The following is a 12,046-nucleotide window of genomic DNA, read 5'->3' on the forward strand; positions in this document are numbered from 1 at the left end:
TTGGACGGAATTGCTCGAGCATCCACTTTTGACCTTCGCCAGACCATCAGCAAGGCCTCCGGCTCGGAGAGTTACTCTCAGGTTCAACGGGTATTCTCACGTATATATTCAAACATTTCAAATTTTGTGGACAGTTTGTGCTTTTCTTTAGAGTGGATAAGAGTGAAAAGTTTGACTGAGGATACGAATTTCGGGGTACGTGGTCTATTGTGCTATTAGTTTTTAGATCTTTTGCTGTTGTAATTTATAATTCAACGTTTAAAAATAGATGGATTCTAAACAAAAATTCTTGGAGGACTGAGAAAAAGAAAATATTTTAGACAATTTTCATACAGCATTTTATGACCCTTAACAATTTCAAAACTTTTGATCTATTATTATTTGAAAAAGTGATTTTCAATACGAAATGATTTCAAAAGTCTAAAAATTGTAATAAACCGCCTGAAAATTAAAAAATCTAGAGATTCTAAAATATGTACCTACAAACTAAAAATTGACGAAAAGATCCTAAAAAACGCAAAAAAAACAAAAATTTTTATCTTTTTATTTGAGATTTTGTGTTACTTTAGAAAACCTCAAAGTCGATAAAAGCCAGAACAAAAAAAATCTCTAAATTTACACTTAGCACCTGAAATTAATTTTTTATCGATGAACAAAAACTGTTAGACATCTTCCAATCAATGGGCATTTTAACGGTCATTATCATTACCAAAGCACCAATTTACTTGTCAGTATCGAAGCGTCAGTCGATTAATTAATTTTGCGATGCTAACAAGTTTGCGGTTACAAGGTAGCTCTAAAGAAAAATTTTGTTTGCCATCGTTGTTGACTCACTTTAAATAGAAATATCCACTTAATAGCTTTCAATGGAAATTGACGTTGATAAAATTAGCAAACTCGAAGCATTATTGCTCTTCTGAATTTATCCCCAGAAGGTTTCCGAAAGGATATTCCAAAAATGTTGACGCAAGGCTTTAATAATTGTGTTTATCAATAAATATAAAATGCAAACCTGCGTCACAAGCATATAACTGGTTTTCCTTGATACTCTTTGTCTCATTAAAATGTATAAGAAGTCTAACAAAAACTGCGAAATAATAATCCTGACGTGCGTGAAGATGAGCGCAGATTAATATAATTAGACCCCATAAATCACGAGTTGAAAAAACTTGTATCTCCGGTGAAATCAACAATTTGTAAAAATTTCATAAATCCAGTTTGCTGTCGTCGGAATTTTTCTTTCAAAGTACATGCGTGATTCATAAACAAATGTGGTACTTATAAATTGCCCGTTGATCCTTGGAATAGTATTAAAGCAAAAAAACACGCTGTACATACGCATTGCACGTCCGACCGCAAGATTTTACACACAACTTAAATTTTCAGAAAGATGTGGCTGATTTTGCACGCAACTTTACTGCTGCCGGTAATCATCACCGCGCTACCAACCCATGGTGGTTCTGCTGCTTTTTCTGGAAGTTTTAGCGGCGCTGCTGTAAGTCCCATTTTTTTTTAACTCGTCCTACGAAATTTCTTTTAGGTAAAACCATTGATTTCCTTCGACAATGGCGGTGTCGGTGTTAACTTCGGTGGATACCACGCTTCTGCAGGTCTTGGCGGACTTTTAACCGGAGATGCAGCTGATGGAGGTCTCCACGCAGAAGCTGGGACTCCTAATGGACAAAGCGCTGGAGCTGGACTTGGAGGAGCAGTTGATGGAGGCGGTAATGCAGCTGGTTATCATTATTATTATGCTAGGAGCATGGATCCTTTGAATTTGTTTGGGGGCTTTGTGCCGCAGGCACAGGAAGTACCCACGACGCAGATGCCGAAGGATTCAGAGGTCGAAACTTTGGAGTAAATGTCATGAATTGTACAGTAGCGACATTGTGTTAGTTTGCGGTTGTAAGAAAGAAGGATTTTGTTATTTCTGTTATGTTTTTTATTCTCCTCAGTATCAAAGGGCGTTTTGTCTACGTTTCATTCTTTGAACCCGTCCTATGCTATTAACGGTCTTTTAAGTAATTCTATCATATTAAAACTTTCCAGACAATTATTACGGTTACAAAGTCTGATAGAATATCAAAGTCCGTTACACTGAAAGTGTCTTAAAATAATCGCATAGTATCAAAATTACTAAGCGTGAAATTGAAGATTTGTCACTTTGTTTATTATCTCAACTGTTCTACTTTTAGGCCGGGCGGCTGGTGGGCTCTACGCCGGAGCCACAGCAGGAGGGGGCGTTTCCGCCGGCGCTGGACTGGCAGGATCATCAGGAGCCTACGGGTCCGTGGGTAAATCCTACGCTGGAGCAAGCTCAGGTGGTGTTGAAACCCACATCACAAAAATTGTTCAACCAGCTCCCGTTGTGGCCGCTGCTAAATTTAAAACCTCAGTTTCCGCCCCAGTAGTCCACAAAGAGGTCGAAGTCATCCAAGAACAACCAAAACCACAAACTACATACATTGAACGCACTGTAATTCCAAACTACGTTGAAAAAACTGTACAAGTTCCTTCCTACGTTGAAAAGACAATCAGAGTTCCTACAACTATTGAAAAGAGAATCAGAGTCCCTGCCGAACCTACCATCATTGAAAAGACAGTTGATGCACCGGCTAAAGTTGCTTATGCCAGTGAAGCTGAAATCGCACCTGTCACGTATGTTCAAAAAACTAAAATACATACGCATCGCCCTCACGTTCACAGTCGAATTCGCTACAAGACTGTGTAAGTAGGAAAAGTATAGTTTGCAACAGTTATTTATTTTTACAGTTCTGGAGGCGCTGGCGCCGGTGGAGGTGGAGGTGGATTTGGATTTGGCGGAGGATGGGGAGGAGGATACGGTGGCGGTTTTGGAGGAGGAGGCGGTGGAGGAGGCGGCGCAGCTGCAGGTTACTCAGTTTCTAAAACCGTAGACAGCAGACTTTTTGATAACATTTTCAATGTAAGTACATCACACCTTTTTGATCCAGGATTTGATAATTCGTTGCAGATTCCAATTTCAACCCTGGGAGCTGTCAATAAGTTAGTTAGTGGCATTGCTGGAGGATTTGGAGGATCTGTAGCTGTATCCAAATCGGTTGGAGTTGGAGGCGGTGTCGGATATTGAAGAACGAAAATGTGATACAAACTGATATTATCAGAACTCAGAAAATTTCTCAATTGGAATACTCATGTATTTATTTACACTTTTACACAAAACGATTCTCTGTTTAATTTAAACATTACATTGTATCAAAGAAATACGACTTTTATTGGATTAATTTCTAAAGACATCTCAAACTCTAAATCATTTTTAGTCTAGCAGGTTCTAATTGTAAGATTAAGGCCCTGGATATTACTTAAGAAGTTTTTTTTAATGTATTTTGGAACAAATTGTAAGAGTTTAGCTTCCAACGCCCGACATTAAAAGTCGTTTATCAAATTTATGTAATGTTAAACTGAATTTTTGGATTCTAAATTTTGTCATTCAGAAATTCTGCATTGTAATTCTAAACTCTTTCCAAATTATGTTCCCAAATTACAAATTTAATTGTTCTGAAACATCCACAAATAATCTCCTTGAATTATTTTATTTATTTATTAAACACTTTCTCTTAGCGGAATCACAACTGCGCAGAATGTTAATTTTTCAAATAATTTATTACTCAAAATTCTTCGTTTGAGCGCTCGCATAAACAAATCTCTTTTATTTTTGTCCAGTTCATTACCATTAACAAAATTCCACGTAACGGAAATAGTCCATCAACGATAGAAGCTGTGTTTCCTCTTCTCCTTGTCGCGGTAAAACTCATAAAATACTTCTTTTTGTCCACCTAATAAGTAATGACACAAGTGAACTCTTTATTTACCAAGAAAAACTCCGTTTGTTGTCAGTGGAACTAACGGAAAGTGTATGATCCATGGAAGGAGAACTCAACGTTGGGTCAGACTAGAAACTCATAAACGTTGTGAATTTGTAACACAGCAGTCGAGTGATCACTGTTTAGCAATAAAAGGTAAGTTCCTTGTTTTAATTAAAATGCAATTGTCAGGCCGAATTTGAGTTGATTGTCGTGTCCAATTAATTTAGTATGTCGTGTTGTAGTCTCATTAATGGTAAGCAATAAAGCGTAACGCATGAAAATGTAATTGGCGTTATTAAGTTTAATCTAAATTTAATTAGTCGAGGACTTTTGTTGGAAGTCTGTTTAGTGTCATCCTCGATGCAAGTCACACAAATTTGTGTAATCAGCAGAGGTAAGAGTGACCGAATAAAAAATTTATTTACATAACTCACTTTCTAAATTGTATTTTTCTTAGAATAAAAGTTGATAATTGAGAATTTTACAATGCGTCACTGAGAGCTTTATGCGATGTTTCGAAACAATGACGTGACACAATCGCTTTTATTGTATACTGTTAGTAAGATAGATATTATTAGTGATGAAAAATGCATAAGATTAACTGTATGCATCGTGATCAGTAATGCAAGGCCAAATGAAAGTAATTTTTTTCCAGAAAGAATGGCCAACACCCTCGTGATTTTCTGTTGTCTTGCATTAACCACTGCAATAGCCAAACCTGCAACAAATGATCAATTAGATAAGGTAAGATACTTTCTTGAAATTTCAACCAGAAAAAGCAACTTTAGCAACAAAGTTGCGTGTTGACATGAAGAGAGTAAATCTTCAACATTTTAAGAAGCAACTTTCTCCTGATATGAAAACTTATCTCCATGTTTAGGCAACCGTAAATGACGTAGCCGCCAATGTGGTGGGCCCCGATAAAAAAAATGAGGAAAATGCAAAGCAAGACGGTGCAACGGTTGAGATAACTGGTATTACAACAGGAGCTGAAATTCCAGAGCAGCCGCCAAACACGGGATTCCATCCACAGCGAGCGGGATCAATGTTTGCGCGATTTATCGACGACATCTTTCAAGTAAGTTGAGGAAGAGATTAATGAAACGGAAAATTTAATTGAAAGTTTAGTAGTGACATGGCTTGACTAATCGGTTGCAGATAATCCGGAAATCATGATAGTTTCGTTGTGACCAGGCAATTTGTGCAAATTTTATCATTTCCGAGTTCGAGTTTATAACCGTTCATTAATTTCGGTGATTCATTTTCCTGTTACGTAAAATAGTGGACCCTGACTGCGATGGTATTTTCCATTAAACTTTGCGACGCATTTCCAATCGGTTCTTGATGAACCAAACAGACGCGAAAAGTTATTTTCTGTTTTGCCGTTTGATTTTTTGCAGGACAAAGTACTTTCATGTCTACATTGTAAAGTGTAATTGGCACAGAAATTCGCTGTTTACACATTGCAAGCAAATTTGTATTGCCAGTTACCACTCTCTGTTAAATTGAGGGTTTTGAGCTAAAAACATTTTTTCAACAAAGTTTTAACTTGGCGTCCGTTCAAATGAATTTCAAAAATTTGTTTCAAATTTTGTGTAATTCTAAAAAGAAATTCAATAACAATTTCATCTACAAAATTAAATGGAAAACCAATAAAATTTAGTCAAGACCAAGAATAAAAAGAATTATTATTATTGAAACCATTCAAAATGTAGTTATTGAAACAAATTAAGACAGTTAAGGACGCCTAAAAAGTTCCAAAAAATTAAAAAAACTAAATACACTGCACAAATGGTCCAAGAAATTCTAAAGTATCAAGATAATCTAAAAATTTTAGACCAAATTTAGAACAAGTCGTTAAACGATGTGAAGAAAACAGAAACTAAAAAATGAAATAAAACAGCAAGGTTCCCAAAAATCCTTAAAATCTATACAAAAAAGATCCTCACAGATTGAACAGAAAGTGTAAATAATTTAAAAAACATAGAAGAACTAACAGAACCAAGAAATGCAATACAAAAAATTCAAGTTTTTCTTCTAAAAAAATCTAAATATCTAAAAAAATTCGAAGGATTGCTGAAAATATGAAGAATTTGAAGAAGATAAAGAAACCAACAAAAAATAGTTTCTAGTGCTACGAAGATAAATAATACAAACAATTTACGAATATAAAAATTTTGGAATTTAAAAAAAACTTCACGGAAAGAATCTGAAATTAAAAAATCTTGGAATTACAATAATGCCTTCAAAAACCACAAATCTGAAATAAAGGATGTCCTCGAAATCCGAAGTCCGAGAAAGCAGAGACTAAATCCAAAAGTCGCATCCTTGCTTTTAACATTTTTTTCTTTGCAACCCAACAAAGTGCGCCAACTTCAGCCCAACTGCATAATGTTAAATTAACTCTAGGTAAACTTTGACACATGCACTTGTGCTAAATTATGGATTTTCCAAAGTTTGTAACCGCTGGCGCTAACTGAGTTACAGGATTTGCCTACATACATGCATATATTATCCTCCACTTAACTGTAATCCTCCACTTTACTTCAACTTGTAATAATCGGAAACTACTATTAACACAATCCAATAGGTTACAACACTTTATTGTTTCAGATTCCCATCAACGTCTTACAGAATGTTGCGAAACTGATAACGAGTCCTTTCACACAGGCGAAGAAAAACAATCCGGAGGCCAGTGCAACATCCTGAAAGCTAGGGACTTTTGTAAATGAAGTTAACTTAGGAGTAGACACTTAGAAATTTGTTATAAAATTTTTCAGTTGTTATTAAAAAATTACTCGGAAGTCTTAACTGATTTGTTCGTCCGGAGATTGTGTCCTTTGATGTGAAATAAAAATTGTGTTCTCTTTAACATTGTACTGCGTAAAAAATACTTCCTCGTCGTTCAAGAACTCAATATCTGAGTCGACGCGATCCATCCACCAAAATTAATTTGATATAGCGATTTCAGTTAGATGCAGCTTTTCATCTGCGACAGATGAATACATTTTAAATGAAACAATCGTATTGAAGTCAGTGTTTAAGTTCAATTTAATTTAACTTAGAATCCGCATGACGGAATTTAATTTATCAACAAACAACTCAAACTTTTCTTCAGTATTGTTAATTTCCGCTGAAAGTTACATCGCCGTTGCTTGTATTCTCTTCCTTATTGGATTTTTCGGTTTCTCCTTAAATTTATCAGTGATTCTATTTATGTGGAAGGAAAAACAGGTGAGGAATTTAAACTTCGCTTGTATTCCTTCTTACCTCGAGTTTTGTAGTTGTGGACTCCTCTCAATATCATCCTTTTTAATTTAGTAGTCAGCGATTTTTTAGTTTCTATTTTAGGAAATCCGTGGACTTTTATCTCAGCTCTTAATTACAGGTGGATTTTTGGGAGAAGTGGCTGCATTTTTTACGGGTTTATCATGTCGCTTTTGGGTAAGCTTGTGGTAATATTTGGTCAGAAAAATACACAGATTTTAGGTATAACATCAATCACAACTCTGACCGTGCTTGCATTTGAACGATATTTAATAATTGCTCGGCCCTTTCGGAGCAACATTTTGAATTTTAAAAGCGCGTATATTATGGTGGTGGTAATTTGGGTTTATTCTATTAGTTTGACGACACCTCCTCTATTTGGATGGGGCGAATATGTGAACGAAGCCGCCGATATTAGGTAAGTAGGAGAAGAATATTTTGGGGAAATTTTTTATGTTATATCTTTAAATCTTTTTTTTTTCCGTCACAAGTCGTTCGTTTCCGATACTTTTTATCTGGCTTATGCAACCAGATATTCTATTAGGTGTGCACTGTTCAATGCAGAAAACTGTAAGTCGCAACATTGATTTGAATTTATATTTTTTAAATCGTAAAAAAACAAATTTAAACTAACTTTTCTATAATTTTTTAATAAATTTTCTCTAAAATCTCTTAAATGTTTAGGATCTTTAACAAACTTGTTTTTTTCTTTTAAAAAGCGTGTTTAGAAACTGAAATTTTAGAAATACGATAAATATAAATATTCTAGGTTTTATTTAGAATTATCAAAAATTATTTTGAAATCTCTGCCATGTGTAGAAACTTTTTTGAGTCCCCAGAAATTCAGAGCTTTTTAATCTCCTTACTACTTTTAATTATCTGCCACAATTGTTAAAATCCGAATCTTAACATTTGTCCAAAAGTTTTTAGATTCTTTTGTTTATACACAAGAGTTCAGAAATATTTAGAATGTCGGAATAACTGTGGTCTTAAGTAAAACTTTGCTCTCAATACTTTGAAACAAAGTTTGCAACAAAAAGCTGTTTTAATACGTGTCTCTGAAATGTGCTAAATTAATTATTCAGAATTATCAAACAATGTAATAATACGAACGGTACAGTCGAATTGCAAATTCACGTTCACTCTGTCAATTCCTTCCTTTAATTACCTTAACTTATTACCACCTGAAAAATTGAATTCCACAAAGGCATTTAACGATTCAAGCTTTCACGATCATTAAATCCGGTGATAGTTAAAAGCAAACATTAACAAATACGTGTCTGTTATTTATTAGCAATTTTTGTTGCAGCTGCTCCGTAAATTGGGAAGAAAAATCCACAAACTCGATGACTTACATTATGTACCTCTTCATCTTCGGCCTTTTTCTGCCTCTCACCATTATAACCCTCAGCTATGCAAATATTATTTTCAGGATGAGACAAGTAGGAATATTTCTCCCCAAGAATTCAATTTAATATCTATTGATTTCAGAGCGCTTTCAAGACGGGTCAAGTTACAAAAGCTGAACGAAAAGTTGCTTACATGGTCTTGATAATGATTGGGGCGTTTTTAGTAGCGTGGTCTCCTTATGCAATTTTAGCGCTAATTATTCAGTTTGGGGATGCGTCGTTTGTTACTCCTGGAATCGCTATTATTCCGGCTTTACTGGCAAAAAGCAGCATTTGCTATAATCCAATCATTTATATTGGATTAAATGTGCAAGTATGAAAGAGACTTAGTTAGGACAGATTGATTTTTGGTTTAGTTCCAGCAAACGTGGAGAGAAACGTGGAAAAACGAGAGTTTGAGGGATGCTCTGGGGAACTCTATGGAGATGGAGGTGGCAAATAATTCTAGAAAAAACAAAAAGAATTATAAGGATGCAGAGTCGGAGGTTACCATCGCGTAAAAAACTTGTGGTTTTTAACAACTCATTGTGTACAATTTTCATAGAAAAATAATTAAGTTTTCACAATATAATAAATTAGTTGCATGTCTTTTACTACAATAAGTTTTCGTGTAAAAAAACATGTTCACAGCAAGGACAATTTTTATTACAAGAAGTTGCGTTTGGACTAATTTATTACAACTTGTGCCATCCCATAAAACCGATTCTTTATAGTCTCAGGTTAAAATTTCTCTTGGATGTAAATTAAAGAACATCTGCATAATGAACAAAGCTGCAGAAAATTGGCTCCTTCAAGGTGGAGACGAAACGTTATGTAACTCGTTCGAATTTTTTTGAGAAATGCTACAATTCGGTCTAGGTATTCCCGTACTTTCCCTTTCGCGCGCAACATTATTCCAAGAAAATTCTCCACGGTAATAATGCGAATTTTGAAATGAAAACAGAAAGGAGCAACCAATCGAAAGAGCCCCAATAATTGGAAATAATATTAGGAAGTCGTAACTCTAGCAATATTTGAAAATTATCACTTATAAATTATGGGTATATTCACGATATTGAACGAATTTTCACTTTACTTTCTCTCGTACCTGTTCTCTGACGAGTTTTGTTGTTCCGAAAATTTAGATTTAAAAAAAAATCACGTTTAGAGTTAATTACCGTCGCATAAAAAAATCCGCGGTCAATTGCGTTGTTGACACTGCTAGGAAAGGCTTGCAAATGGTTAACCGAACCTTGGTGACCCCAGATTTAAGTTCGGCTGTAATTAATAAATTTTATGCATATGATTTGGGTTGCACAATACGGTTTTACCTCCGGCAATATTTGCAAATTAGATCACAATAATTACACTCACTGAACATGAAGGTACTTTGAAAGTTGAGTATGTTAAATCTGACACACATTTTCCGAAACAAACACGGGATTTTTTGAGTTTTAGTATTGGCGCGGAACAACTTCTAGCGAAATTTCGCAAGCACCTGTTCAAGAGAAGTTGAATTGCACAATTTTTATACCGATTCCAATGAGACGTTTCATAATTGATCGTTGGTCAACGAAATGGAAGCTGGGACAAGGATTCGTCGAGTGGATCTTGGAGAACTGATTGTTATCGATGGTTATTAAACAAACTTTTACACATTAAATTGACTACCAACTTTCAAAATTTCTCTTCAAGGGTACCAGTATTAGTTGTCTTGACCTCATCGAGGAGGTTGTTTCCTTATTATTGTGATGTAATAGGAACTAATACAATAACTTGGAGTAATAACTGCTTAGTTAGAATGAGGCGATAGTTTAATTAGCTGTAATGTCATTATTCTATGACATGAGAGTCTACAAGTCAATTTATTATTGTAAACGTGCACATAATTATTTATTATAATTAAAGAGCGGATTTTATTTATTTTAATTTGTGATAATTATTTCAATTAAAGGCGTTTAAACAAGTGATTTAATTGTTATTTTACATTTTCTACCTGCTTTTAAAAAACCGAAAGTATCTATAAAGTGTTAGTGAACTCGAAGTCTGAAGTTGGCATTCAGACATTGCTTTAGAAGCTGAGGAGAACCTAAAGATGTGAAAAATCTAAATCTGGATAAACTTTAGAATTTGTAGCCTCTCTAAAAAATATTGCTTTAGTGTTAAAATTGTCAGAATTACGAATTTATATAAAAATTGGAATTTTTGGTCAAACTGAACAATAAAAATTTCTTGAATCTGTGTCTTTTGCTTTATAATTTTTAGATTTATCACAGTTAATAAGCAACCCAAAATTAGTAACCTCCCAAAATTTAATTGTCATGAGATTAAAATTATCAGAGTTAAAAATTTTTAGACAAAAAGTTGAAATTTTTTGTCAGCCTAAAAATTAAAATTTCTAAAATTTGTGTCTTTTGGTTTATAATTTTGAGATTTAACACAGTTAATAAACAACTGAAAAATAGTAATGTAGTCATAGTAAAATTATATCAGAGTTAAGATTTTTTAGAAACAATGTTTGAGTTTTGGCTAGCCGTATAAATAATAATTTCTAAAATCTGTGTTTTTGCTTTATAATTTTGGAATTTAGTACAGTCAACAAACAACTCAAAAGTTTACTAAATTCAATTGCTATAGCACTAAAATTGTCAAAGTTACAATTTTTGGATGAAAATGTTAGTAAGATTTTCTAAAATCTGAGTCTCTTGCTTTATAATTTTGCAATTTAACACAGTTACTAAACAATTCAAGAATAGAAACCTCCACAAATTTGATTTTCATGACACTTGAATTATCAGAGTTAATTTTTTTGGACAGTGAATGAACAACTCAAAAATAGAATCCTCCGCAAATCTGATGGCTATGGCACTACAATTATCAGCGATACATATTTTTAAAACAATGTGGCAATTCTTGGTTAGTCTGAAAAATAAAAATTTCTAGAATCTATGTCTCTTACTTTAGAATTTTACGATTTAACACAGTTAATAAACAATTGAGAAATAGTACTCTCCATAAATTTTATTGGGATGGCATTAAATTTGTAATATGTAGTTACGAATTTTTGGAAAAAATAATGCAATTTTTAATTTGTCTTAAAAAACAATCTAAAATCTATGACTTTTACTTTTTATTTTTGGGATTTATTACAATTAATAAAAAATTTAAAAACGAATTTAGATTGCTATAGCGCTCGAATTAACAAACGTTAAATAAAAAAATACAAAAAATTGCTCTTAGAAACATACATTTAAAAAACAATTATTAATAATAGTAATTGTCTAAAGTATCACAGTTAAATTGTGTAATTTTAATAATTCTTACTTTCTGCTCTTTAATTATGAATAATGTTATGTTTTAATTAATAATAGTTAATTATAATTAAAACTGCAAAAATTTAATTCTAAAAATGAATTTAAAACTACATAATATTAAACATATAAAATTTCAAATTACTTTAATCCTTCAAAGTTGTCTTTAATTTCGATCACTTGACTACAAATTAACCTAATCCACTCAATTTAACTTTCGGAAAAAATGTATAAT

General features: G+C 33.4%; 3 protein-coding genes across 5 annotated transcripts; all 3 read left to right on the forward strand.

Annotated features, from left to right (window-relative positions):
* Positions 1 to 1,264: 1,264 nt before the first annotated feature.
* Positions 1,265 to 3,243, forward strand: LOC148170113 (uncharacterized). 2 transcript variants are annotated; one of them, XM_088043560.1, is made up of 5 exons: positions 1,265 to 1,495; positions 1,541 to 1,724; positions 2,196 to 2,727; positions 2,773 to 2,944; positions 2,993 to 3,243. In XM_088043560.1, exons 1-5 carry the CDS (start codon positions 1,391 to 1,393, stop codon positions 3,107 to 3,109), a joined length of 1,110 nt encoding a protein of 369 aa, XP_087899686.1. In that variant the 5' UTR covers positions 1,265 to 1,390; the 3' UTR covers positions 3,110 to 3,243. The 2 variants fall into 2 exon arrangements, with proteins under 2 accessions (XP_087899686.1, XP_087899687.1); XM_088043561.1 differs by having other exon boundaries at positions 1,268 to 1,495; positions 2,196 to 2,658.
* A 644-nt stretch (positions 3,244 to 3,887) lies between these two features.
* LOC148170114 (uncharacterized) lies at positions 3,888 to 6,717 on the forward strand. 2 transcript variants are annotated; one of them, XM_088043577.1, is made up of 4 exons: positions 3,888 to 3,998; positions 4,501 to 4,589; positions 4,726 to 4,923; positions 6,459 to 6,717. In XM_088043577.1, the coding sequence occupies exons 1-4, from the start codon at positions 3,896 to 3,898 to the stop codon at positions 6,552 to 6,554; spliced, it is 486 nt and encodes a 161-aa protein (XP_087899703.1). In that variant the 5' UTR covers positions 3,888 to 3,895; the 3' UTR covers positions 6,555 to 6,717. The 2 variants fall into 2 exon arrangements, with proteins under 2 accessions (XP_087899703.1, XP_087899704.1); XM_088043578.1 differs by lacking the exon at positions 3,888 to 3,998 and adding an exon at positions 4,150 to 4,239.
* Positions 6,718 to 6,917: 200 nt separating this feature from the next.
* On the forward strand, positions 6,918 to 9,123 carry LOC148170115 (opsin-3-like). Its single transcript, XM_088044258.1, has 7 exons — positions 6,918 to 7,079; positions 7,130 to 7,289; positions 7,335 to 7,530; positions 8,422 to 8,554; positions 8,604 to 8,834; positions 8,878 to 9,017; positions 9,066 to 9,123. Exons 1-7 carry the CDS (start codon positions 6,918 to 6,920, stop codon positions 9,121 to 9,123), a joined length of 1,080 nt encoding a protein of 359 aa, XP_087900384.1.
* The last annotated feature ends 2,923 nt before the right edge of the window (positions 9,124 to 12,046 follow it).

Source organism: Gnatocerus cornutus, chromosome 8 (genome assembly GCF_029298725.1).
Source record: "Gnatocerus cornutus isolate USDA-ARS CGAHR chromosome 8, icGnaCorn1.1, whole genome shotgun sequence".
Taxonomy (NCBI): Eukaryota; Metazoa; Arthropoda; class Insecta; order Coleoptera; family Tenebrionidae; genus Gnatocerus; species Gnatocerus cornutus.

What these genes read in the sequence shown, in the direction of transcription:
- LOC148170114 (XM_088043577.1), top strand. Translation starts at nt 3,896, where the DNA reads ATGATCCATGGAAGGAGAACTCAACGTTGGGTCAGACTAGAAACTCAT. An exon ending in CAAATGATCAATTAGATAAG is followed by an intron (nt 4,590 to 4,725) that starts GTAAGATACTTT and finishes CTCCATGTTTAG; the next exon opens with GCAACCGTAAATGACGTAGC. An exon ending in TTATCGACGACATCTTTCAA is followed by an intron (nt 4,924 to 6,458) that starts GTAAGTTGAGGA and finishes TTATTGTTTCAG; the next exon opens with ATTCCCATCAACGTCTTACA.
- LOC148170115 (XM_088044258.1), top strand. Translation starts at nt 6,918, where the DNA reads ATGACGGAATTTAATTTATCAACAAACAACTCAAACTTTTCTTCAGTA. An exon ending in TTATGTGGAAGGAAAAACAG is followed by an intron (nt 7,080 to 7,129) that starts GTGAGGAATTTA and finishes CGAGTTTTGTAG; the next exon opens with TTGTGGACTCCTCTCAATAT. An exon ending in TTATTTTCAGGATGAGACAA is followed by an intron (nt 8,555 to 8,603) that starts GTAGGAATATTT and finishes TATTGATTTCAG; the next exon opens with AGCGCTTTCAAGACGGGTCA.
- LOC148170113 (XM_088043560.1), top strand. Translation starts at nt 1,391, where the DNA reads ATGTGGCTGATTTTGCACGCAACTTTACTGCTGCCGGTAATCATCACC. An exon ending in AGGAGCAGTTGATGGAGGCG is followed by an intron (nt 1,725 to 2,195) that starts GTAATGCAGCTG and finishes TTCTACTTTTAG; the next exon opens with GCCGGGCGGCTGGTGGGCTC. An exon ending in CGAATTCGCTACAAGACTGT is followed by an intron (nt 2,728 to 2,772) that starts GTAAGTAGGAAA and finishes TTATTTTTACAG; the next exon opens with TTCTGGAGGCGCTGGCGCCG.